At 45.2% G+C, this 27,924-nt stretch overlaps 1 protein-coding gene across 3 annotated transcripts in view; it reads left to right on the forward strand.

The window, feature by feature from the left end:
- Positions 1–16,493, forward strand: part of PITPNC1 (phosphatidylinositol transfer protein cytoplasmic 1) — a 415,353-nt gene extending 398,860 nt beyond the window's left edge. For 2 of the 3 annotated variants that reach the window (XM_029599346.1, XM_029599347.1), the window contains exon 9: positions 10,669–16,493. In XM_029599346.1, coding sequence (XP_029455206.1) covers positions 10,669–10,985 — 317 coding nt within the window. In that variant the 3' untranslated portion in view covers positions 10,986–16,493. The remainder of the gene's footprint in view (positions 1–10,668) is intronic. The other variant, XM_029599348.1, reaches the window with a different exon arrangement.
- The last annotated feature ends 11,431 nt before the right edge of the window (positions 16,494–27,924 follow it).

Genomic DNA, 27,924 nt, shown 5'->3' on the forward strand with positions numbered 1-27,924 from the left:
ACCTCATGCACAGCCTTTCTGGATATCCTTAAAATCAGGTTGGCCGGATGTTTCCCAACCATCTGCTGGCGGCACACCTAACCAATCGGGTTTTCAGGTTTGCCACAATGAATATGCATGAGATAGATCTGCATACCCCGGGTCTCCAGTATAAACAAATCTATCTCATGCATATTCATCATGGATATCCTGAAAATCCAGCTGTTTGTGTTTCCAGTAAAGGGTTGGGAAACATTAGTTTAAATCTATGTTGATTTCATTCCAAAGTGTCCAAATGCATGCAGGCCCCCTTCCCAAATACTGCAAAGGTGTATAATGTAATCAGAACTGCATTATGGGACCTATTTCCAAAGGTAGAGGACATACCTCTACTGTAATGCCTTGGAGCAAGCCACCAGTCAGCTTATTCAGTTAGATGATGCATTTGGACTAGTCTGCTATGGGCTACTAGAAAGCCCTTCTCTTCATCACATTTTAGGAACTAAAAAAAATATTGTATTTATTATAAAGTAGCTGCAGAGGTGGAATTTGTAGGTGTTTTATAAAAAGGCAATATGTACAGTTAATGGTACCTCTTAGTATATACGTTTCCCTGTACGTACTCAGATCAGTCCAGACTGCTGGGTTTTGCCTCCCTTCCAGCAGATGGAGACAGAGAAAAACTTTGAGAGTTCCCCCTCTTAAGCCTGTGTGCCTCCTGCAGCTCCTCTGTATTTCTCTGTCTCCAGCAGATGGAGGTGGTGCAAAACATGTGGTTCTGAACCTGTGGGGGTTCTTAAATAAACCCCCCCCCCCAAAAAAAAAAAAAAAAACTAGCATTAGAAGGAACATAAATGAAGGCAAATCCAGTTCTTTTTCTCTATCCTTCCTTTAGGCTGTTAAGGTAGGACCAGAAGATCAGCGGTCCTACCAGGGAGTTGGCAGGTCCTAGGGGGTAATCACAAAATAAGAGAGTACAAGCTCCCTACTCATCACATCACAACATACATAGGGCACCCTATGAGTTCATTTTTATAGCATTAACATTCATAATTTACTATAATCTCATAACAATTTTGTTTATCAATATTACCATTTATCAGCAATGCTTAACATAATACATACACATCAATTTTTTATCATTTTATTAATTACATCCACTGATGTTTACAATAATTCAAAAAATGTGCAACCCAATATACATAAATATACACACTTATTTAGCAGCAGGGTATTAACATTTAAAACACATATACCCACTACATTCACTCATCCACATACACTCCCCACCCATTAAAACCCCATCTATTCCCTTTTAATAGATGCACCATACATATTTCACTTAAAGTGCTTAACACAAATTCTTAAATCCTAAATGTATTCTTTCCACGGGAGCAGTTCACAACGTCCCAACAGGGATCCCCGTTTCGCCGCAGCTTCCTCAGGGGACAAATCACTCCCACTTCATCCGGAGACGACGAGACCCACCGGCCTTCCACCCTCCAGATAATTGCACCTAAAATACACTTCCTCCAATTTCAATCACCGGCACCGTTGCACACCTTCTCAGTTATATCACCACCTCAAATACATCTTCAGCAATTCCTGGTATATTCTAATCATTCCACTTATCATACAATCCACTTTATGTGTGCCTCACAAACCATCCTTTAAGGATTGTTTGCTGTTAAGATGGTGGACGCTGTTATGCTTTCATTATTGAGAAATTCTCGGTGCCTGCTAAGCTGTTTGTGAGGCACACATAAAGTGGATTGTATGATAAGTGGAATGATTAGAATATACCAGGAATTGCTGAAGATGTATTTGAGGTGGTGATATAACTGAGAAGGTGTGCAACGGTGCCGGTGATTGAAATTGGAGGAAGTGTATTTTAGGTGCAATTATCTGGAGGGTGGAAGGCCGGTGGGTCTCGTCGTCTCCGGATGAAGTGGGAGTGATTTGTCCCCTGAGGAAGCTGCGGCGAAACGGGGATCCCTGTTGGGACGTTGTGAACTGCTCCCGTGGAAAGAATACATTTAGGATTTAAGAATTTGTGTTAAGCACTTTAAGTGAAATATGTATGGTGCATCTATTAAAAGGGAATAGATGGGGTTTTAATGGGTGGGGAGTGTATGTGGATGAGTGAATGTAGTGGGTATATGTGTTTTAAATGTTAATACCCTGCTGCTAAATAAGTGTGTATATTTATGTATATTGGGTTGCACATTTTTTGAATTATTGTAAACATCAGTGGATGTAATTAATAAAATGATAAAAAATTGATGTGTATGTATTATGTTAAGCATTGCTGATAAATGGTAATATTGATAAACAAAATTGTTATGAGGTCCTAGGGGGACCATCTTCCCTAGTAGCAGGCATCAGGTAGCTCGGGTTGGTGACCCGATGGGCTCCTTCCTTTGACCGCCAGGGGTGATAGCCGGTGGTCCGGTTCCCTCCCCCCTCCCAGTGAGGACCTGGAGCCTCTACGCTCTCCTTGCCAAGACATAAAAAAAAACAACTTAAGCTTCGATCGGCAGTGCTTGGAGTGGCAGCTATTGCCGGTGCGGCTGACCTTCGAGGGTCGGGTTGCGCTGAAGGGCTGTGCTTGATGTTGTTTCCCAGGTCCCGCTTTGTGGTGCGCTGGGGGATTGGTGGCGCTTCCACATGGGCTCTTACAGCACTAGGTATGCCGCATGGTGCTGCTTGTGAGGCCTGCGGAGAGCCGACTCAGCGGCTCTCCCGTTCAGGTCTCTGTGCACACTGCCTCCCTGGTAGGGAGGGCTCCTCCAGCGCGGTGGCAGGTCCAATGGCCAGGCCCCATAGCGCGGGTAGATGGCCCGTCGGGAGGGAAAGCAAGGCCGTTCCGTTCCCGCAGAGCGCGGGAATGACAGCCATTTTGGATACTCTGCCAGCTGGTTTAGAGACATCGAGCGGGAGAGGAGAGTTTCCCCCCCATGCTATTGCCGGCAGTTTTGAGTCCAGGAGATCCCCAGGACTCCCCTTTCGATCTCCCACTGCCTTCCCCTGTTCCCCCAGGGCGGGATTTCCAGGGCCCACCTGGTTTCTCGGTGGAATTCATTCTCCTGATGCACCATGCCTATTTTGCCAGTCAGGCCCAGACCGGTGGCCTGGGGGGCCTCAGCTTCCAGAGGGGCCACCCAGCAAGCGGCCCAGGCAGCTGGAACCACAAGGGGCAATTCGGGTTCGGAGAGTTCATGGCCCCTCCGATGGTCTCACTGCGGCAGAGTCCGGGCTAGGGCAGGCCTTGGGCGAGGACCCTTTGTTGGCTCATGCACCTCCAGTGGGATGGACCTGGGAGATGAGCCAGAGAAGGTGACGCCCCTGGACGGTGACAATCCTAGGGTCATTTGCCTTTTTCAGAGGGAGGAACTTAGTCCTCTCATCCCGCATGTCCTGGCGGAGCTGAGAATTGCGGCACCTCCAGAGGACCCCAGCCTGGATATGGTGGACCCGGATCTGGCGGGATTATGGGGCCCGGTGAAGACCTTTTCGTTTCCTCAGATGATCCAGCAACTCATGACCCAGGAGGGTGAGTGGGTAGAGCTATGGACAAGCTGTACCCATTGCCGGAGGAAACCCTGGAGCTCCTGAAGATCCCGAAGGTGGATGCTTCGGTTTCCGTGGTCAACAAGCGGACCACCATTCCGGTGGCGGGCAGCAGCCCTCAAGGATCTCCAGGACAGGAAGCTCAAGGTCCAACTTAAACGCATCTTTGAAGTCTCAACTCTGGGGATCCGAGTGGCCATCTGCAGCAGCCCCTTGCTTAGGGTGGGCCTGAGATGGGTTCAGCAGCTCTTGAGTGCCAGGGACCTTCCTCTTCAGGAGTTGGCTCAGGTGGAGTGACTAGAGGCAGCGGTGGCCTATGGGGTGGATGCCTTATATGATCTCCTTCGGACCTCCTCTAGAACTATGGTGTCAGCTATATCAGCCAGGAGGCTCTTATAGTTGCACAATTAGTCAGCAGACGTTTCCTCGAAGGTGCAGCTTAGTGCGCTCCCTTTCAAGGGAAAGTTTCTCTTTGGTGAGGACTTGGAGCAACTAATCAAATCTCTGGGTGATAATAAGGTGCACAAGTTGCCAGAAGATAAGCCGAAGAGGTCTAGAGGGTTCCCCCGACCTGCTCTCCCTTTAGGGGCCAGCGGCATTTTCACCAGAATAGAGCAATGGGCACGGGTTTGCATGGGTTTGCCAGGAGGGCGGAGTTAGCAAACTGTTCTGCTTTTCTCCTGAAAGGGGGAGGAGTAGCAATCTGTCATGATCTGCTCCTCCAGAGGGGAGGAGTTAGCTATCTGTAGTGCTGACCCCACCAGGAGGGCAGAGTTAGTAATCTGTTAGCGAACTGCTGTTAGATGCTCCTATAAGGAAAGGAGGTAGCAATCTGTATGGATCAACTCCCCAGGGAAGAGGAGCTGGCAGTCTGTTCTATGACACTCTTCTGAGGAGAAGAGCTAACAATAGGTATATTGTACTTCGTTACTGAGATAGCAATCTATCATGCCTCCGCTATGGAGTAGCAATCTGTTATCTATAGGCTGCTGGCAAGTCCCATAGAAAGAGAAGGTAGCTATCTATATAATACTTCCGTAAGCGGTGGTAGTGTTAGTAGTGTAAGGAATGACCACTTGGAGGAAATGGTGAATCCCTGGGCCGATGGCAGATGACAGCGCCCTCAGGAGGAGACCCTGAGGAGAACCACAGGCTAGGCTAGAATATGAAGTAAACACAAATAGTTCTTTATTATGCTGGAAGTGGGACCACCAGTGGTGGCAGTAGTGAGTCGAGGTGTCCGGTAGGGCTGAAGTCCTTCTGATACTGGAATATAATCTCTGGGTCGCTGAGCTGTAGAGAGAGACTAGAAGTAGTGAGTAGACAGGGTATACTGGATACAAGATGGTACACTCACAATAGTAGATGTCTGCAATGGTCTCTATGCCACAGAGAGTCTTCAGTATATTCAGGAACAGGAGCCATAGGCAAGCACTGGTTCCTCTAAACAGTCTGTTATAAGAACTCATAATAGCTGTATATGAAATGGCTTCTAGAGTAGAAGAGAGTCTGTAAAGGATTCTAGGAACATGGGCCCTTGTGGAGCGAGTACCGGTTCCTATCTGCAATCTTGCCAATGTAACTCTCGATCTCCCTACCTGCGATAGCGTCTTGGACGGAAGGGAGTCTTCAAAGCTATAGAAATGTAGGCCCTCGTGGAGCGAGTACCGATTCCTATCTACTATAGAACTCACTGTGTTCACGTCTGCGATTGCTTCCAGGCAATGAGGAGTCTTCTGAGTATTCCGGCAATCTGAAATCAAGAAGAGAGAATGGAGCCCCATGGAGCGGGAACTCCTGGCAAGTTTGAAAAGGCCGAGCAGTGGAGAAGGGTTCCCCTCGCTAACTCAGATCGTTGTTGCAAGTATCGTGGACTGCTGAAGTAAGTCCTGTTGGAGTTCCTTGCTAACTTGTTAAAGTGGAAATGGATGATGTCACTACGGGGGATGCCCCCGAGGTTCACGCCCTTGCTGGTACAAAGTTTGGAGCATGCGCGCGCGCCCTTACGTCATCGTGAACATGGCGGATCCGTAGCGTCAAGCCTGCCCGGGGACACCGGGACCAAGAGGCAGGGAGAAGCCGTGGCTGCATCTGTCCGTCAGAGCCGAAGGGAGTCGCTCCCAAGGTAGAGAGGGTGGAGCGAGGGGCGAGAAGAGGCACGAATGCAACAACGGGCCAGCGACAAACTTCGGGGATGTCTCAGTCCTGGTCGCAGTCCTTTTGCAGTCGCCGAGCCAGCCGAGATAGCCCTGGCCAAGGAGCCCAGCGGCCAAATCTTTGCAATGATTTGCGGCTGGCCCGTTCCTCCATGCCAGTCATCAGGGGACGACTCTCCCTTTTTTTCAAGGAATGGGCCAAGATAACATCCAACCAATGGGTACTCTGTATTAATCGCTCATGGCTATGTTTTAGAATTTGCTCATCCTCTTCGAGACCTCTTTCTGATCTCTCCATGTGGCTCCCTGGCGAAACGACAAAAAGTCCGTCAGACCATCCACCGACTGGAGTCCTTGGGGGTCTATTGTTCCTGTTCCTCCAGGGGAAAGAAGGACGGGTCATTATTCCATTTACTTCATGGTACCGAAGAAGGAAGGGTCCTTCCTTCCCATTCTGGATCTGAAGAAGGTGAACAGGACCTTCAAGGTCCCGCATTTCCTTATGGAGACCTTGTGTTTGGTTATTGCAGCAGTGCACAAGGGGGAAGTTCTTGGCTTCTCTCGATCTGACAGAAGCATATCTGCACATAGGTATCCGTTGGGATCATCAGAAATTTCTTCGCTTCATGACCCTTGGCCTGCATTTCCAGTTCTGCACTCTTCCTTTCAGTCAGGCAATGGTTCCACGTACTTTCACCAGGGTGATGGTGGTGGTAGCAGCAGCCCTTTGCAAGGAAGGGATTCTAGTCCACCCATACTTGGGCGACTGGCTCATTTGGGTGAAGTCGGAAGCACTCTGCAAGCAGGCAGTAGATGCGGTCGTGCATTGCTTGCAATCCCTTAGATGGATGGTCAACCAGGCCAAGAGTCACCTGTATCCGTCTCAGGTCCTGGACATCTTAGGAGCTCAGTTCGATACCCAGGGGGGCAAGGTCTTTCTCCCGGATGAAAGAGCCACCGAGCTGCGGTCTCAAGTTCAGCACTTTTTGGGGACATCGGTTCCCAGAGTCTGGGATTACTTGCAGGTCCTGGGATCCATGGCATCCACTCTGGAGTTGGTGCCATGGGCATTTGCTCATATGAGGCTCTTGCAGAGGATGTTGTTGTCCCGGTGGGTTCCTATGTCGGAGGAGTTTCAAGTTCCCTTACCACTTATGGAGCCTGCCAGGTCCAGTCTCGGTTGGTGGCTGGTGCAAGAACACTTGGTGCACGGAGTGGATCTCGAGGTGCCTCAGTGGGTGATTGTGACGATGGATGCCAGTCTCACTGCATAGGGAGCAGTGTGTCAGTCTCATTAGGTCCAGGGCCAGTGGTCTCCAGAGGAGGCAACATTATCGATCAATCATCTCGAGATGAGAGCAGTATTCTTGGCATTGCAGTTTCCTCCTGCTCTTGAGCAACCAGGCAGTGCGAGTACTGTCGGACAATGCAACAGAAGTTGCCTACATCAACCTTCAGGGCAGGACCAGGAGTCGCCTGGTGGCCTTGGAGGCAGCTCAGCTGATGGACTGGGAGGAACAGAATCTGGCTGCATGGCACATAGCGGGGACTGACAACGTGCGGGCGGATTTTCTGAGCCTTCAGAGGCAAGACCCAGGAAAGTGGGATCTCTCAGATGAAGCCATGCAGCTCATCTCTCGCAGATGGGGGGTTCCCCATCTGGACTTGATGGTGATGCTCAGAAATGCTAAGACCCCACGCTTCTTCAGTCGCCAGAGGGAACCACAGAGCGGAAGGGGTCGATTCTCTGGTCCTCCCATGGTCGAACACAGTCCTGCTTTATGTGTTTCCTCCGTGGCCTCTGATAGGAAAATGTATTCAGAGAATAGAGGTTCATCCTGGTCCAGTGATTTTGGTAGCCCCAGAGCAGCCCCGAAGACCTTGGTTTGCAGACCTGGTCAATCTGGCAGTGGACGGTCCCCTGCGCTTGGCTCATCTTCCGAACGTGCTGCGGCAAGGCACCATATTTTTTGACCAGGTGGATCGCTTCTGTCTAGCGGCCTGGCTTTTGAGAGGAGGTGGCTGAGGAGTAAAGGCTACCAGGAGGATGTCATTACTACCCTGCTTTGGGCTTGCAAGATGTCTATGTCCTTAACTTTTGTCAGGGTTTGGAAAGTTTTCGAATCCTGGTGTGAGGAGCAGAGAGTTCTTCCTTGTCAGGCCTCGGTGGCCCAAAATCCTGGCCTTTTTCCAGAAGGGTCTCACTAAGGCAGGGGTCAGGAACCTATGGCTCTTTTGATGGCTGCATCTGGCTCGCAGACAAATCTTTAATAAAAAAGTAAAAATCTAACAAAATCCCCCACCCTCCTGACGCCCCCCAAGACCTCCAAAATTAATTTACTACAACCCCCCCCCTCTTGACCCCCCCCCCCAAGACCTGCCAAAAGTCCCTGGTGGTCCAGCGGGGGTCCAGGAGCGGTCCGGGAGCGATCTCCTGGACTTGGGCTGTCGGCTGCCAGTAGTCAAAATGGCGCCGACGGCCTTTTGCCCTCACTATGTCACTGGGGTCGACCAATGGCGGCGGTAGCCCCTGTGACATAGTAAGGGCAAAGGGCCGTCGGCTGTCAGTAATCAAAATGGCGTCAACGGCCCTTTGCCCTTACTATGTCACAGGGGCTACCGCCGCCATTGGTCGACCCCAGTGACATAGCGAGGGCAAAGGGCCGTCGGCGCCATTTTGACTACTGGCAGCCGACAGCCCAAGTCCAGGAGATCGCTCCTGGACCCCCGCTGGACCACCAGGGACTTTTGGCAGGTCTTGGGGGGGGTCAGGAGAGTGGGGGTTGTAGTAAATTAATTTTGGAGGTCTTGGGGGGGGCGTCAGGAGGGTGGGGGGTTTTGTTAGATTTTTACTTTTTTATTAAAGATTTGTCTGCGAGCCCTGGACCCCCACTGGATCACCAGGGACTTTTGGCAGGTCATGGGGGGGGGGGGTTAGGAGGATGGGGGGTTGTAGTAAATTAATTTGGCAGGTCTTGGGGATGTCAGGAGAGTAGGGGGTTGCAGTAAATTAATTTTGTAGGTCTTGGAGGAGTCAGGAGGGTGGGGGTTGTAGTTAGTATGGCTCTCACGGAATTACATTTTAAAATATGTGGCGTTCATGGCTCTCTCAGCCGAAAAGGTTCCCGACCCCTGCACTAAGGGCTTGTCGTTTAATTCCATTAGGATGCAGGTGGTGGCCCTGAGGTGCCTCAGAGGCAAATTTCAGGGTGTGACCCTGTCGGCATATCTCGACGTGGTCCGTTTCCTTTGCGGAGTGAAACATTTGAATCCTCCAGTTCGCCCCTCATGGAGTCTTAATTTAGTCCTTAAAGTCTTGTGTGAATCTCCTGTTTAACCTCTTAGGAAGGTGTCGTTAAAGGACTTGACTCTGAAAATGGGTTTCTGGTGGCGATCTGTTCCACTAGGAGAGTGTCAGAGTTGCAAGCTCTCTCTTGCCGGGAGCCATTTTTGCGGATTTCAGATTTGGGAGTCTCTATCAGAACGGTTCCCTCTTTTCTTCTGAAGGTGGTTTCAGCTTTTCACCTGAATCAGTCGGTAGAATTACCAGCCTTCCCTAATGCTGAAACAGAGCTGACTCACACGTAGAAATTGAGGTGCCTGGATATCAGAAGGGTCCTCTTACGTTACTTGGAAGTTACTAACTCTTTTCGGATCATCTCTTTGTCTTGTAGAGCGGCCCTAAGAATGCCAAAAAGCATCTAAAATGTCTATAGCCCGCTGGCTGAAAGAGGCCATTGCTTCTGCTTATATTTGCCGCAGACATGCTGAAGGTTTGAAGGCGCATTCCACTCAGATGCAGATGGCTTCCTGGGCGGAAAATCAATTGGTTTCGCCGCAAGAAATTTACAGGGCGGTGACCTGGAAATCTCTGCATATCTTTTCCAGACATTACCGTTTGGACGTCCAGGCTTTGGACGTAGCCAATTTCGGCGGCAGTGTCATTCAAGCCAGACTCTCTGATTCCCACCCCATATAGAGCAGCTTGGGTACATCCCAGCAGTCTGGACATCCAGGTACGTACAGGGAAAGGAAAATTGGTTCTTACCCGCTAATTTTCATTCCTGTAGTACCACGGATCAGTCCAGACGCCCGCCCATTGGAGGTCTTCAGTTCTAGGGAGTCCGCTCGCACTGCAGTATTCTTTTTGGGGGTTTTTTTGTGTTCGGAAGGAGGGTAAAGGGGTATCCTCATCCTACACAGACAATTCCTGTGGTATATAGTTGGAGTTAATAATTCTCTGGGTCCTTCACTTGACATGCCTTTGTTCCATAAAGTTTAATATTTGCTTGAATACTGTTTATATTGAGGAGCTGCAGGTGGCACACCGGCTTAAGAGGGGGTACTCTCAAAGTTTTTCTTTGTCTCCATCTGCTGGAAGGGAGGCAAAACCCAGTAGTCTGGACTGAGCCGTGGTACTACAGGAACGAAAATTAGCAGGTAAGAACCAATTTTCCTTTGTCATTGCTTACTGGTTGGCTGCCCAAAACCACACAGTGACACTTTTGGACCATGAAAATTATCATGAACAGCACACCCTGGCCCATATCAAGGAATTCTGATTAATAACAAAATAATAAGTACATAAACAGAAACTCTGCCTTGGACTGGTCAATGCCCTTTATGTGTAACAATGACTCCACCTTTCAACACACACATGCATGTTCATGTGAAAACAATATGCCCATGCCATCTCAGCTCCTCTGACCAGTGGCTCAGAGTGACAATGTCACATAATGTTTTAGAATATTTGTTAAAGGACATTTCTGTAGGATTTTTTTATGGTATTGATGAATGTATTTGAACTGTAATTCAATCGGTTATTTAGTAATACGTGGTCTATGTTAGTTATAATTTAATTGCAGGTGGCTCAGTTGACCTGCTGTAAATTCTCTCTGGGTATTATGTTTATAAGCTCTACACGTTTGACTTTTTTTTTTCTTTTCTCTTTCTTTGACGGAAGACATGACAATGGACGAAGTTCGGGAGTTTGAACGAGCAACTCAGGAAGCCACCAACCGGAAAATTGGGATCTTCCCCCCTGCGATCTCAATCAGTGACATTGCCCTGCCTTCTTCCACCCGCAGTGCCCCCTCCAGCGCCCCTTCCACGCCTCTGTCCACGGATGCGCCGGAATTCCTGGCAGTCCCCAAGGACCGGCCGCGGAAAAAGTCCGCCCCGGAGACGCTTACTCTTCCGGACCCGTCACAGAAGGATCCCACCCTGAACTTGCCCGGTGCAGTCTTTTCCGACAAGCCTTCCCCATCAAAGCAAGAATAACTTCAACCCTTCATATCTCTCTGTCCTTTCATTTGTTTAGGGGGTTTTTTTCAGAATTTTGCTGGTCTAGGGACATGCTTCATTACACCAACCTGTTCCTCCCTAGGATCTTGAGATAAGTGCATGCAGAAAGTACTTCAGTTTAGTTTCTGGTACCTAAAGCCAACACATTAAAAAAAAAAAAAGCCATATGGCAGAGGTTATTCCTGTGTGAATGAAATATTCTGAGAACATCCCAAAAAGGCAAAAGTTAAATGTTCATGGTGACATCTGTGTAACCTAAAATAACCAGGGGCATTGCTCAGTAAGGACCTTACGCACTCAGGATATAATCCAAGGGACCATCTGAGGCCACACAAGGTAGATTATGCATGAAAGATACCCCATGGTGGCTGCAGATGCTATCAGAATTGAGTCTTAAGGTGTCTCTCTGGTGATAAAAGTCGCTTTGTAAAACTCTAGTTTTATTGGGTGGGTGTTGTTGTGGTTGCCATATGATATCCATCTCTTGTTGGCTCACTTTTGATGCTCTTGGTGACAGCATACTGAAAAGAGAATGCAAAGCCTGTAGGACAGAGCTTCCCCAGCCAGCCCTGGTGACCCTACAGCCAGTCAGGGTTTTGGAACACCTGACAATGAATATGCATGAGATCAAGTTCTTATACTAGGTCTCCAGCATATCTCACGCATATTCATTGTAGAATCCTGTAAACCTGACCAGCTGTGAGTTCATTAGGAAAGGTTTGGGAAGCCCCATAGGAGATATCATCATGCAGACCCTATTGCCTGGTGATGTCAGAGAAATGCAGCCTGTTATTTCATTTTCATCTGGCAGCAGCTGAGTATACAAACAGAATGGATTTTAATTGGCAAACTCTGCAAATATGATCTGCAGGTGCAGGCAAAGGCATGCCCCCCAACGGCACTCCAAAAGAGTCCTGTTTGTTCAAAATAATCTTTCTACCGAAGGAGCAAATTCAGGATTTCACCCAAAGGAAAACATGAAAGATGAATATAAGTGAACAGGGGTCATAGACCATTTTGCACCGATTTTCTACCAGTGAGAAGAAAACTTTGAGTAGATGGAGCCTTGGGTTGCTGGCACTTCAGAGGGGCTGACGTTGTCAGGGATATCAGTGGTGAAACAGTAATGACTATGGGTCCCTGTTTTTGATATTTGTTTCTTCTATCACAGGCATATGACAAAATATATATATATATGTATACTTTGTAAGCAGGGAGCAGATTTGTAACAGGGTGCACTGCAGGCTAAGGAGAGCAGAATCTCCTGTCAAACCTGAAGTTCTAAATCATATGCTGTCACAAGCTTTAACACAAACTAATTGCCTATAAATCTTTTGACTACTGATTACTTAATACTTGAACAACCACAGCAATCATTCAATAATTCTGATTCAGATTTTGTTTTTAAATGTGACTCAGGATTTGAAACCTAACTTACAAATACTTTTGCCTTTTTATATTAAAAAAATAAAATACAATAAAGAAATGCAACAATAAGTTGAAAGTCAACGTGGAATGTTTGGGATGATTTTAATTAGGGCTCCTGGTTTAAATCTGGCTAACTACAAATCGAATTGCCCCGGTACATGGGATGTACATGAGTGCAACTGAAGCAAGGGACAGAGGGAGAGCAGGCATGCCTGTGAGTTACAGACAAAATATATAACCCCCAAAAAAAATGTTTTAAGGAAAAGTAAACCTCTCTTTTGAGTACTTAAGAGCACCAAAGAGCAGCTCCCCAAATAAAAAAAAGAACAAAATAAATGCAGAAAGAATATGCTTCATAGTAATTTAAATCCTCCCTTGCCAAAAAATATAGAGCTGGAAGAGACAATAATTTGGGTTTAAAAATGAATGAGTTAAAATGCAGAGAGGAAAGCAGGGAAAATAAAGAGCTTGCAACTGGGAGCCCTAATTTTAACAGATGAATGGGACATCTGTGTCCGAGACAGAATTTTCAAAGATTCCCCCTTTACCTGTCCACACTGGGATTAGTTTATCCACGTGGACAGAGGGGGAGAATATGCTAGAGAAAGCGAGCTCTGCATATCTTATTATTCATGTCACCACAAGAGAGGAGCAGCAGAGAAAGTGTGTTTTCTTATTCTATTATAAAAGAACTAGCTCCTAAAGTCATCATATCCTGTGTGCCTTTACTAACTGAATACGAATGCCCTGTGATTAATATGGCTATTGATTGTATGATGAAAGACCGTTAGGGGAGATGACACAGCCCCGCGTCATCCAGGGCAGTCTAAGCCAGACCCGATTTTACCCCTCCCGTCTCTGGATCTGCAGCTTCAATTGCTCCCAGTCTGAAATAGCAGAACTACAAGTTCATACGTGTAAAAGAGGGTAAAATCAGGACTGGATTAATAGGTTCCCTATGACATGGAGCCAGGTGGCAGCTCTAGTGGAACCAGGACTGGCTCAGCCTGGCCCCAACGCCATGTTGCTATCTGGTTATCTGAAGGGTCCTTCTATCATATAAACAAAACTGATTTTTAAGCCATTTGTTTCAAGTCGCCCCCCCCCCCCGTTTTCTGCTTTTTCTCCACTGTGATCCCAGTTATTGTGCAGGGGAGATTCTGCAACTGCAGCCAGCTGTTGCAATTAAGGAAGCATTTAAAAGAAACTTAGATAATTCATCCAAGTGAGTGGGGGAAAAAAAAAATCAATTTTCAGGTGAGGCGAACCAGAGCCCTTCTGTACCCTGGGCATTGATGTAAACTTACTAGATACACTTTTATCTGGACTATATTTATGGGGTGGGAGTGTTTAAACACAATGTTCCTATAATAATCACTTAGGCATTACTTAGGTTAGGGCGCCTCTGGAACAGTGGTTAATGGAAAAGTTCTAAACGTTGCCCTGAAAGTATACTTGGTTTTTTATTTGCCTTCTTGCACTCCTCTTCCCAGAAAGCTGTAAGTCCAGCTTATTAGCTTGTAGGAAACAGGGCTGACATTAAGCTTAGGGTAAAAAAAGAACATATCTTGCTGCTCAATAGTCCTTTCATAGGAAACTACCCAAGGAAAGTAGGAGTTTACTGCAGTGGTGGCCTTAGTGAATGGCAAGCCAAGGGACCACCTGGGACCAACACTTTAGGGAGTCCCAAATTTTGCAACAGATTTTTTTGAGGGTGGAGTTTTATAGCAAGGAAGTGATTCTGTTTGCATTTTAATGCTCAGCTATTATCTAAGTTCCCCCACAGAATATTAATCAGATCTGTGATACAACGTTCATTGCAGTTTCATGAGTAAGGCAAAGTGAAATCCAAAATGTCCAACCTGAGTTGCAGGTCATCAAAAGTAAGCCTTTAGTGGGCCCTATGTGATTTTTATCTGGGCCCCCAATAACCCTAAGGCCACTGCTGCTGCCTGCCTCGTGATTGAACTCTCCAGAAGAGTTCAAAAGGGAAAGCGATCCTTCAATTCGGAGGATGTTCCAAAAGGGAACATCATGTCAGCATGGCAACCAAGCTTTCCCCAGTGATGTGAAACCTTTTCAGAGCAGCAGAAATCCTGCAGCTTGGTAACCATATGGCCATCTGCTAAGGAAACCTTGTAGCCATGTTAACTTTGATGATCACCCACTGACCAAACAGGCTAGTAGACTGAAAGTTAAAAAAAAAAAAATCATTGTAACTTGATGGCCAAAGACACCTATTGGTAAAAACTAGTGGCCAAATTTTTTTAAGGTTGCTACTAACAACTGAGTTTAATTGCTGATTTTCTTACGCATTACCTCTGTGTATGTAGTTCTAGATAGCTATGCCATGCAATCTTTTTGAAACCCCTTCCCTATAAAATCTAAGTGTAAACTAATGGTTCTATATAATTATCATTCTGAAATAAATCCCATGTTTGTAGTATAAAGACATTCTCTCTTAGCTTAAGATAGGCATGATAAATGACGATTTGTAGACACTGACCTCAGGGAGTAAATGACCACGGAAAGTTAAATATGACATTTTTCTATCATTTCTTCCCCTGAGATATATATGTATATAGAGTCCTGTAGCAGACAGCTTTCCTAGCATGATAGCATGATTTTGTTCATGAGAGAGGCTTTTTGGACTTTAAGACCTTAAATTTCAGAATGGCTTGCTAAAACAGGATGCTAATGCAAATGTCTGATTTTGAACAGTTCTTTTGATAACAGAAGACAAAACATCCACCATCAGATTGTAAAACCACAGTTATCTATGTCTTAGCCCTGTGTTGCTTACCTCCTGGTTTGCCTTCAGCTACCTTGTTCTCTTTCTTTACAACCTATATTTCCTATAATTCAGATTTCTCTTGGTGAACAAAATGCACAGTGCTTTAGTAACTTAATTGGGGTGGGGATTGTCTGTAACTTGTTTTTTTGTAGCTAGAACTTAAGTAAACTTCCATAGATTATGAACAGAAAACCACCCTTTAATTGTTTTCATTATCTTTAATGAACAGATTTATTAATCAGCATGTGTGTTAAGACATGCCATCATTGTTGTCTGCTTTTGGAAAATTTATTGACCAAGTTCATTAGGACAAAACCATAAACATGCTTTATTGTTTCCCCATAGCGCTGCCTTTCAACTGTACAACTCCCCTTCCCCTAGCCTCTGTGGATTAATCACCCGACACATGAATTATTTGCATTTATTAAAAGGATGCAAGTTACATGGCTGCACAGTTTTAAAAGATAGTGAAAGAAAATCATAAAGCAAAGACTAGATTAAACTGAGCATGCTGTGGGGAAACAAAATAGAAATCCGAACTCAGTGCCTCTGCATGCAATGCTGTAACTTTTTAACTCTGTTCACCAAAACTGTATTATATGTGTATAAAGTTTACTTACCAGACAGCTACCCATTTTAATTCTGTGGTAGCTGGAATAAATGCAAGCTGCTTACAGTAGCTATAAATGTTTCCATGCCCCAGCACATCATCCCTTCTGGACTTGGAAGATTAGAACAATTTGCTCTCTTTTTTTTTTTTTTTGCCACTTCGCTTGCTCCCTCCCTCCTTGGCTTCCCAGCCTGATCACCCCATGATTCAGATCTCTCAGATGGGCCTAGGTCTGAAGAGAAACCTTCTCTAAGGTTGGACCCATCAGTGTTGGTTTTGTGTCAGCAGTGGTTGCCCCCCTTCGGCAGCTGTTTTTGTCATCTCCCCCCGATTTATGCTCGCAGGGGGGGTCAGAGTGCAATTCCTCCACCTCACCTCCAACGCCCAAGAAACCCAAATCTAGGTCTCAGCACCAGTCAGTGATTCTTCGTGTTTCATGGTTTGGGTGCTGGAATTGTAAAACATCCTCCAGTTTTTTTTATTGGTTGTAAGCGTAAACATCCTGATTTTGCCACATTTTCCAGATGAAGAAACTGATGACTTCTCTATCAAGGGTGTATATATCATGTCAACAGCATGTTTATACTGTGCCAGTGCATATTTTTGTTCTGGAAAAAAAATATAATAAAGAAAAAAGTGATTTTACAAATTATATTTTTCCTCCTGGTGGTTCTTTAACATAAAAACTATCAGGTGAATGTTTAAAGGAGTCACACATGGTAAATGTAACATACTATTGTAGCAATTTTCAAAAGCCATTTACTCATGTTAAGTGCACTTAATGCAGGTAAAACCTATTGACAATTCAATGGCGCATACTGTAGGCAATTTTCAAAAGCCCACTTATGTGCATAAAGTGCATTTACACATGTAAGACCGTTTTAAGTATGTACATCCTTTTGAAAATTATCCCCTATGTTTCATTGAGTTCCAGCATTAATCTTTCATGGACTTGGGGCGTATTCCTATCATATTTTTAAGTTTAAGAGGAAAGGTGGATTGTCCGGTTTATTTTCTTGGATCAATACTATATTTCATTAAACTCATCTTTTAAGTGTAGTGTAGCACATCACAACAACATTTATCCTTTATCTCATGTAATCATAGAACATCTTGGTAGGATAATGACCCACAAGGCTCAAGTATTGGTCAATTTCCCTTCCTAATACTTAGGACCCTTCATTTTTAGTTTTTATTTTATTTTCCCAGGGACTCTATCAGTGTTTGTTATGACAAAAACAGAGGAAAATCAGTGGGGAAAAAATGACTTTTTTTCACCAATGATTTTCCCCCGTTTTTGTGGGAACATTAAAATAAAAACTGAAAATGAAGATCCCTACTAATACTACCAACCGTTCTTAATCTCTGGTTTTCTCACTTGTTTCCTCATCACTAAGGATCCTCTGTGCTTGCCCCAGGTTTTCTCGAATTCTGTATTTGACCCTGTCACCTCCATTGGTAGGCTGTTGCATGAATCCACAATCCAGTTGATGAAGAAATATAGGCCTATGCCCCCACTACTATCCTCTGCCAGCCTCCTATCTTGTTGTAGGATTTCCTTTATGCTGGAACAAAAATAAATCTGGATGATGAAAGCAAATTCTTGTTCCAGGCGATATATGCATAAGAGCAAAAAGCACTCCTGGGTTTGCATCAAGATGAGAATTTTCATACACCCCCAGGTGTGGGCATGGGCGGGACCGGGCAGTCTGGAGGGTCAGGCTCCTGGCACAGCGGCCATATTTGCTGCTGTGCTGGGGATCGTGTGCCGGCCAATGGCCGGCGTGCACAACTTGCACCTGCCCAGAGGCAGGAGCAAAAGGTAAAATAAAGATATGGGGGTTTAGAGTAGGGCTAGGGGTGCATTATTTTATGACTCTCATCAAAATGACATATTGTTTTTATATAATTCAGTTTGGGATCTTTTTTTTCTTCTTCAAAGAACCTTTTAAAACCAGTCAGGTGGAAGAATCTGGATAGCCCTTCAGTAAGTGAAGGTTTATCATACAATCACATAATCCCTTCTGTCTGATTATAGCATTCCCATTTGCAAGGGATAATACAAAATCTCAAAATAATTAATATCTTTGTGCTGACACAATGATCTTTAGGGTTCTGATTCTTGGCATTTTCAGCAGTTTATGGTACTAGTTCTTTTAGGTGCTACCTTCCTGGAACCTGCACTGAACATGTGATGGAGAGTGTGACGGGGTTGTGACAGATCTAGGAGAGAAAGAGAGACAAGTGTTAATACCACTTTAAGAGAAAATCATAGTCTCAGGGAAACATGGCTGGGGAACCAGATGAGGCTAATGAGGCAAAGGGCTGGACAAAGAGGAAGATCAAGGAGAAGGCCAGAGGAATCAAAGGGCCAGGAGACTACCAGGAAGGCCCAGGGAACCTGCCAGATAAGAAGAGGCCACTCCAAGTGAGTTGAAGCTATCACTCCAGCTGGGAAAATAAAGATGGGAGAGCTGCTGCTAGTAGCTTAGCAGGTTGTCAGGGTACAGCTAAGAGGAGTGTTTGATGGTCACAGGGAGTTGGGCTACCTAGTATGTGAACACCTGTTGAACCTGACTGGTTTGTCCTGGTGCCACATAGGATGGAGTTGTTTGTGCTCTGAGGTCAGGTAACAGAACTGAAAATAAGAATAAAGATACTGTTACCTGCATAGTTATGTGGCAGTCCAACAGAGGCTTAGGATAGGCCTGGCAAGAGGTAAACCAAATACAAAATGAGTCAGGGTAATGGCCAATAAATAGATAGGAAAAATACAATCCAATGCTATTAAATTCTAGAGAACTCTCATATTTAGAATGTTAGGGATCTTAACCAAAAACATCACCACTTGAAATGTTTTAATCATTGGTCCCACAAAAATTATCCAGTTAAAATAATTTTCTATTGCAGGGGTGGCCAACTCCAGTCCTCGAGAGCCACAAATAGGCCAAGTTTTCAGGATATCCACAATGAATATGCATGAGATAAATTTGCATGCCTGTTTGTGGCTCTCAAGGACTGGAGTTGGCCAACTCTGTTCTATTGTAATGTGCTCAAATGATACATTCAGTGAATAAAAGATTGTTTTTTTTTACTTCCTAGAGATGGTACATAATGATATTTTCCATAGCTTTCCTCAAATGTTGATAATGTCACGCCAAGCAGACAAGAGGTGGATCTAAACAAAGGTCTGTCACTGCTTCAGCAGGAAGAGTTCATTCCATGATACAGGGATAACAAAACGAAGGCATTGTCTGCATTTCTCAATTCTCTTGGTTTCCTAATCCTCAGAGGTTGGCAACCTACAGTCCTTGTGGACACCAATCCACTGGGGTTTTCAGGATATCCCTAATGAATACACAGGAAATAGATCTGCATGCAGGAGGGTCACAGCTATTGCGCAACAGCATCTACTGGCCAGATTCAGGGGCCCGTGAATACAGCGTTCTGGGAAGAGGCCTGGTGCATGGCCCCGGCAGAGGACTGTCACCGCAATGACTGGGCTAAGGTAATTTGGTGGGGAAATCCCTGGGTGGTTGTGAATGAAGGCTCATGGTGGCAGATCCCAGCCCTGATTCCAATTTGGGGGGAAGCTTCCAGGAGCAGGGATAACTGCCAGCAACCTCCACCCCCCCCAAAAAAGGACACATCCTACAATGTATCCAAGAAAGCAGATTGGAAAAGTATTTGTGTGTTCCACTTAAAAAATGATGTTATAAATAAGAGCCCCCTTGTGTTGTAGGTAGCAGGTACTGATCAGCTTCTTTCAATATTCTGTTCCACCAAGATGGCCGTGAATATTGTGAAACTCCTTTCTGGAGGTTTCAAAAAACAATCTGGAAGGATAACTCATTGGAAAGTGGATCCACAAATCATAAGCACGGATTGGGTTATTTCTGGCTCACGCTGACTTGCTGCAGGAATGACCGCCTCTGGCGTTTTGTTTCCCTTCCTGTTTGTTTCCTCAGGATGAGTTATTCCTGAACACCAGTGGTCGGTTCTTATCTGTTCTGCATGTGTATGCACTTCTTATGCATTCATATCAATAAAATATAAAGCTGAAAATTAAATAAGGTTATTTAATAGTTTTGGGGAGGGGGGGGGGGACAGATGCGCTGGCTCTGAGTAATTTTTTTTATTAACTCTTGTGAAGATATAGCCTTGTAGTCCAACTCCCCGTAAGAAAAGCAGCAGGGAGAAGAGTGGGAGAACTCATAGCCCATGATCACTGCAAGCCCCTGATCTGGATATTTTATCCTTAACTTACCCAAATGAAGGAGGTCAACTTTTGGCAAAAGAGTGCATTAATTGGCTGGGAGAGGCCTCATACTGGCATGAAGAATTGTCAAAAGCAGTCAATAAATCAATGCATGTTGAGGTATGACTTTCCAAAGAAATAAAGAAGTGAGGACTTCCAAAAAATATATGAATGTGTCGCTATAGCACCAACCCATCCTTAATGGGATCAAACAAATCATGTAAAAAAAATGAAACCTGGTGTTATATACAGCAGTGCAGTAGATGGACATCAAATTGGCTGTGGCACGTCCGTCTGATTATAATCATGCCCCAAATTTGAATTTGCAGTTAAAATACTAATGAAATATTTGTGAGTGTTCGTTCTGGTACATGACTATAATCAGAGTGACTTGTCACATCAATTTGATGACCACCTAGTGCACTCTTGTTTGATCCCAGTGGGGATGGGTTGGTACTAGCAACATCTTAATATATTTTTGGGAGACTTCACTCCTTTATTTCTTTTATTTAGTGAGGACAACACTTTCATATCTCTGGTTTCATGTAGCAAGGTATGAACTTTTCACAGCTTAAACTTTCCTTTTAAAGTGGAGTACATAGTTAGCACACCAATTTCCGGCCCAGCCTGTGAATAAGATGGGATTTCACTGCACCGTTCATTCTGTAAATGTTCTGGAAGCAGAATGATTCGGAATGCAATCTGTGATCTTTGAGCCCTTTATCATAGACAATAGCCTATGTCAAGCCGCCTATGTCAACACGCATTTGCATATAGATGAAACTTGTTAGTTCTGATCAAAACCTGTTTGAGTACAGTAAGACTAGCTTTTTGGAAAGTCTTTATCACTATACATGAGTTTTGCTGCAGAAGAATGGAAGAACTTTAAGAAATCTCAGTCTTCACTAACTGGATCCAATAATTAGTACACTAATGGAAGGGAGGCTTTCAGGATTTATTTTTTTTGTTGTTGTTGCTCCAAACAAATTTAAACCTTCTGCATCTATGAATGTTTGTCATAATGATTTGCAAATTGTGTTGTGTCTGAAAGCATGTTAATGTCTCACTTTGAATGAAAAGCGCTCATTCCATCTTTCACAGATCATCTCAGACTGGGTCTTGCCATTCCATCAGATAATAACTGAAAAGGTGAAAGCAGGAAATTGATAAATAGATTTCAGGTCATTTTTAACAACAGAAAAAACCAAGCTCTCGTATAGCGTAAACATTTCTCCGGGAACTGAAATATTCATGGTTTTTAAAATATTATTAATAACAAGGGCTCAGGCCAGGGAGACTAAGTGAAATTGCTGAGCCCAATTCAAATATTTTGGTCAGGTCTATAAAGGGGATTCATGAGCCAGAAAAGACTGGATTGGGCCATCTGATTGGTCAGTCTGTGAACCCATAGAAATAACTTCATAAAGTGTAATGCTATTGAAACCAAAATACAAAAAATGGAGCAGGAAGGATTGCACTCCAACAATTCAATATCCACACATCCAAGGAGATGAAAGAGAATAGATGAGGTCCAATTCAATTTGGGCCGGATTTTAATACCTAGGCACGGGCATAGTAGATTTGTGCACGCAACCCGGCACACACAGATCTACGCCCGATTTTATAACATGCACGCACAGCTGCGCACGTGTTATAAAATCCAGGGTCGGCGCACGCAAGGGGTGCACACTTGTGCACCTTGTGTGCTGAGCCCTAGGGGAGCCCCGATGGCTTTTCCTGTTCCCTCCGCCCCCCCCCACCTTCCCCTCCCTTCCCCTCCCTAACCCGCCCCCCAGCCCTACCTAAACCCCCCCCCCCAACCTTTGTTCCATAAGTTGCGCCTGCCTCTGGGCAGGTGTAGGTTGCATGCGCCGGCCGAGTGCCGGCACGCGATCCCCCGGCATGGCCGCTGGGCCAGAGGCCTCGGTCCCGACCCTGCCCCACCCCTTTCACAAAGCCCCGGGACATGCGCGCATCCCGGGGCTTGCGTGCGTCGCCAGGCCCATGCAAAATAGGCTCGGCGCGCATAACCCCACTACGCAGGTAAATCCAGCTGGATTTACACGCGTAGGGCTTTTAAAATCTGCCCCTTTATAACCAAGAATTTATTATAATTTTTATAATTTTTTATATTTTTTCAATGCGGCAACTCCATTGCTCATCTGTCAAAATTGTATAGTTCTCAATAGGGTCCCCCAACACGGACCCCGTGTTTCGCCAACAGGCTGCATCGGGATGGACAGTAAACGATGGCAATTTCAACAACTAAAAAGCGAAAACAAAAATAACAATAATAGTAGCTTCAAATATATTCGAAACAAGGACCGAAAACAAAATGGTATACCGTAAAACATTTCGCCGATAAACATACCTTATATGTGACGGCTCATTCTAACATTTGACACAGCAAGGAGAGCAGACGGGAGAGACAGAAACAAACATTTAAAGAGACTGTAGAAAATACGTGAAAATTCAAGCCAATAGGAGAGCACCAACTCATAACAACATCAGCCAATCATAGAGATAGTGAAGCAGAGTGACAGCTGAACAGTCAAAACAGATGTACAATTAAGAAATTAAATAAAATATTGCCATTCTATTTCATTATTCAAGCCTTTAGGGGCCAGACAGTCCAATCTGTGAATCCATTTCTGCTCTCTACGTATCAGCATCTCTGAAAAATTGCCACCCCGAATCAGGGGAGGTAACACGCCGATCACAAAAAACTTGAGGTCAAATTCAGAGTGTGCAAAAGTAAGCCAGTGAGATACAAGGGGTGCAGTTTCACACCCAGTTCTGATACTTGATCGATGCGCAATAATTCGTGTATGGATTGGACGGGTTGTCTTGCCTACATATAATTTGGGGCATGAGCATGTAATTACATAAATAACTCCCTTCGTTTGACATGTAGAAGAAATATTTAACTGACTTAATGTGGGAAACCGGGTGTTCAAAGTTAACCATTGGTGATACATGGGGGCAGACCGAGCAGTGTCCGCATGGTTGGTGACCAGAAAAACTTTGGGAAACTGGCAAGGCTGGGTCTCTAAGATGTGAATGGATCAAAATGTCCCTAAGGTTTCTACCTCGACAAAAAGAAAATCTGAGGGGGCAGTCAAAAAACTTATGTAAAGCTAAAACTGGCCAATGGCGGCTCATGATGACAGTAATGACCCGTACATGAGTGGAAAATGGCAAAATACAATTTATGCACCCTTCAGATGTTCTATCTTGGGGAATACTGGGCATGAAACTGCACCCCTTGTATCTCACTGGCTTACTTTTGCACACTCTGAATCTGACCTCACGTTTTTTATGATCGACGTGTTACCTCCCCTGTTTTCCACTCATGTACGGCCGAAAATTGAATCTGATTGGTGAATGAAAGAGGAGGCGAGCTTAGCCTTGTCCTCATTCACCAATCATGGAAAAAAAAATAAGACATCCTTGAAAAAACCCCTAACCTTTTTTCGGGGCAAAAATTAAATATAAGACCTGTCTTATTTTCAGAGAAACACAGTGGGCCAGATTTTAAAAGGGTTATGCACATAAGGTACGCGATTAACCCTTTTAAAACGCCCCTGCTCGCGCTGAGCCTATTTTGCATAGGCTTGGCGGCGCGCGCAAGCCCCAGGACTCATGTAAGTCCCGGGGCTTCGCAAGGGGGACGTGTCGGGGGCGTGTCGGGTGGGCAGTGCAAATTTCGGGGTGTTCCAGGGGGCGTGTCGGGGGCGAAGCACTGGCCCGGGGGCGTGGTCGAGGCCTCCGGACCAGCCCCTGGGTCGGGTGATGGCACGACAGCAGCCTGCTGGCACGCACAGAGTTACACCTGCCTCTGGCAGGCGTAACTTTCCCAACAAAGGTAGGGGGAAGGTTTAGATAGGGCCGGGGGGGGGTGGGCTAGGTAGGGGAAGGGAGGGGAAAGTGCGGGGGGTGGAAGGAAAGTTCCCTCCGAGGCTGCTCCGATTTCAGAGCGACCTCGGAGGGAACGGGCAGCGCGCGCAGGACTTGGCGTGCGCAAGTTGCACAAATGTGCACCCCCTTGCGCGCGCTGACCCCGGATTTTATAAGATATGCACGGCTACGCGCGTATCTTATAAAATCCGGCGTCTGGTGCGCAAACAAAAGTACACGTGCGTGTAGATTTATAATATCTACCCCAGTATATTTGAAGCTACTATTATTATTATTTTTGTTTTCACTTTATAGTTGTTGAAATTGCCATTGTTTACTGTCCCTCCCGACGCAGCCTGTTGGTGAAACACGGGGTCCATGTCGGGGGACCCTATTGAGAACTATACAATTTTGACAGATGAGCAATGGAGTTGCCGCATTGAAAAAATATAAACAATTATAAAAATTATAATAAATACTTGGCTATAAATTGAATTGGACATCATCTATTCTCTTGCATCTCCTTGGATGTGTGGATCTTATTGAAACCAACCATCCACTTCAAAAAGACTTTCTATACATGTGAGCAGGATCATGTACTTAACTCCTGGATGAAAACTTAACAACAGACTGTTTACATCTCAAAAAACTCCAAACGGGAAGCATGTAAGAGTTACTAGGAACCAAGGCAGATCTTAAGACAAGACAAATCATTTCTATTAATTATTCAAGTATTACAGTAAAATATGTTTAATGTGAGAGGATCAAGATCAGGAAACGTGGGGTTTGGGAGGATTTAAAAGCAATCTCAAGGAGGTGGATCTTTCAGTGGGACCCGAATATGGTCAAAGATGGAGCAACCTCCTTCTGTTCAACTCTCATCTACTACCAGCTTTCCTGTCCCCACTTTCACTCCCTTCTTCTCAGCCCATTTCAGCCCTCTCTCTCTCTTACTCCATCCCTGGTCCTCCCTTCCCCTTCTTTTCACACTCCCTCCCCAACCTCCTATTTCCCCCTTTGTCATCTGCATATTCTACCCAGCAGCCCCCGGGAGAGGAATCCAGAGGTCACAGCAAGCAATCTAGGCCTTGAACTCCACAGCCCCAGCTTCCAGAGGCCCCACACCCTTTGCAGTAGAAAAAGAGTGGAAGGCTAATCTGCATATTCTAACCAATAGTCCCTGAGAGAGGACTCCAGAGGTCACAATAAGCCATCCAGGCTCTTAACTCCATAGCTCCAGCTTCTAGAGGTCCTGCACTCCTTGCAGCATCAGAAGACCCATGGCTGTTACTAGCTATTTTGCTGCACTGTGTGAACAACTACTGTACTGTTCCCTTCCTGTTTATCATTGTCTGTCCTTGGCCCACCAAAAAAAAAAAATCCCAGCTCTCTCCAGTGATACAAGCTTTAAAAACTAAGCACCCCCCCCCCCCCGCAACCCATGGCTGATGCAATGGTATTAGGTACCCTATGCAAACCTTATAGCCTTGCACAACACCCCACCCTGTCACATGGTAGGAGCACAAGATGGCGCCGGCCGTCCATTGCTCCTACCATGTGACAGGGGCCGACCAATGGCACCAGTAGCCCCTGTGACATAGTAAGGTCAAAGGCTATCGGCGCCATTTTGAATACCGGCAGCCGACAGAATGAGTGCAGTAGATGGCTCCTGGAGCCCCGCTGGACCACCAGGGAGTTTTGGCAAGCCTTGGGGGGGTCAGGAGGGTGGGGGTTGTAGTTAATTAAATTGTAGCCGGGAAACGAATAAGAATGGAACGCATGAATGGATCGGGGGCCCCCCTTGCCGAATGCAACGTAAATGTCCCCCCACGAATACGAATACCGAATGTAACCTATGCGGTCCCTCTGCACATCCCTAGAAGCAACCTCAGCAGCCACATAGGCTGCCATGACTTCCTTAACCTAGCGGGCAATTGTTGCCCGTATTGCCGATGCTCCCTGTTTATCTCCACCGTGGAGCACAAACAGGCGATCAGACTTCCGAACAGCCTTAGTCATCTCCAAGTACCCTACTTGGAGTTCTGTAAACAACACTGAAGTCTCCCGTTATGTATACTATACCTCTCCTTGAATTGCTGTTCTTGATACTGCCAAATGTAACTCAATATAACTTTTACACTGTTAATATTCCTGAGACCTAAAACAGCTATATTTTTGTGGTACCTTTAGTTGTTATTGTTAAAAATGTTTAAATAAAGAGTTTTAAAAAAACAAACTTCTATTATATCCCTTCTAAGTAATTTCTTCTCCAAGCTGAAGAACCCATAGGAACATAAGAAGTTGCCATACTGGGTCAGACCAAGGTCCAACAAGCCCAGTAAACTGTCTCCAACAATGGCCAATCTAAGTCAAAAGTACCTGGCATTAAATAGATCCCTAACCTGTTTAGCTTTTCTTCATAAGAAAACCGTTCCATCCCCTTTATCATATGAAACAATCCACAATAATTCTTCTAACCTCCTCAAAAACTAGAGCTGTTGGACAGGTTTAAATAGTTGGTAACTCTTAAGGAGAAGAGTGGAGGTAGGCTGAATATAGTACATGAATGGCAATTTAAAATCATTCTGCTTGAAGAATTAACTCAAAGTTCAGGAAAGTTTGAGGTACCTTGGTTACACATGTGGTGCTGCTGAAATTCTAATTCATGAAGATTCATTCAATTGTTAAATAACAATAAACCTGAAGACCCTCACTGCTGCTATTACTGCATAATATAATTTTTACATACAAAAGTTTGTAGGAAAATAGAAGCTACCCTCAAAAACAAGACATGCTCCTGTGTCATCTATGTTAACAATGTTGCACAAAGATTTTCATTTAGTTCTTAATTCTGCAAAATTACTGAACTGGGCAAAATGGCTGAATGTTTGAAAGTATTTGTCCAGCTCATATTGCAAAAAAAAAAAACCCCAAAATTTCAGACTAGCCCAAGGACAGAACAATGACTAGACATTTTACCTCTCAGAGGAGGCAAGCATATTTGGCCTTCCCCCCATCCTGATTCCTACTCCTCCATCCCCTCCACTCTGATCCCTGGTCCTCATCTCCTCTCTTCCCCCCCTCTCCCTCCAGCTCAGATGCTAGAAGAGCAGCACTCTTCCAGGCTTTTCTTCTGCTGCCTGCTCACACTTGTATTTCAGTCATTTTCCACCTCGAGGCTTTAGATGGCTTCCCCTCTTGCCCAACCCCAGTTATGGCCATGCTCAGGGAGTTTTTGACTCTGCCCCATGCCGATTTAATCCTGTCTATAGAAACACAGAAACGTGATGGAAAATATTAATGACCATTCGATGTGCCTAGTCTGCCCATCCACATAACTGCTCTGTTTTACAATTCTTACCACCCCTCAGGCCTCCTGTGTGCTTCTCCCATGCTTTCTTGAATTTGGATACCATTCTTGTCTCCAGCCCCTCCCCTGGAAGGCTGTTCCATGCATCCACCACCCTCTCTGTAAAGAAGTACTTCCTTAGATTACAAAGTATCACACAAATGGCAGATAAAGATCCAAATGGTCCATCCAGTCTGCCCAGAAGTGCTTCATGGCAGTTTCTCACATTTCTTCCATTAAAAGTAGTAACTTTCGCTCCATGCAGGTAACCCCCATGCAGAAATGTTACACCTAAAGTTGACACAGGTTACTCCATTTCTTCATTTCCATCCTTTAGCCACTAGGGATCCTCTGTATTTATCCCATGCCCTTTTGAATTCCATTACTGTTCTCGTCTTCCCCGCCTCTTCCGGGAGGGCAATCCATGCATCCACCACCCTTTCCGTGAAGAAATATTTCCTGATGTTGTTCTTGAGTCTGCCTGCTTGGAGTTTCATGTCATATACTGCTTAGTTTCTATCAGAAAATGTCTGATACTTGAGCATTATTTATACCTTTCAGGTATTTAAAAATCTGTAT

Source organism: Rhinatrema bivittatum, chromosome 4 (genome assembly GCF_901001135.1).
Source record: "Rhinatrema bivittatum chromosome 4, aRhiBiv1.1, whole genome shotgun sequence".
Classification (NCBI taxonomy): Eukaryota; Metazoa; Chordata; class Amphibia; order Gymnophiona; family Rhinatrematidae; genus Rhinatrema; species Rhinatrema bivittatum.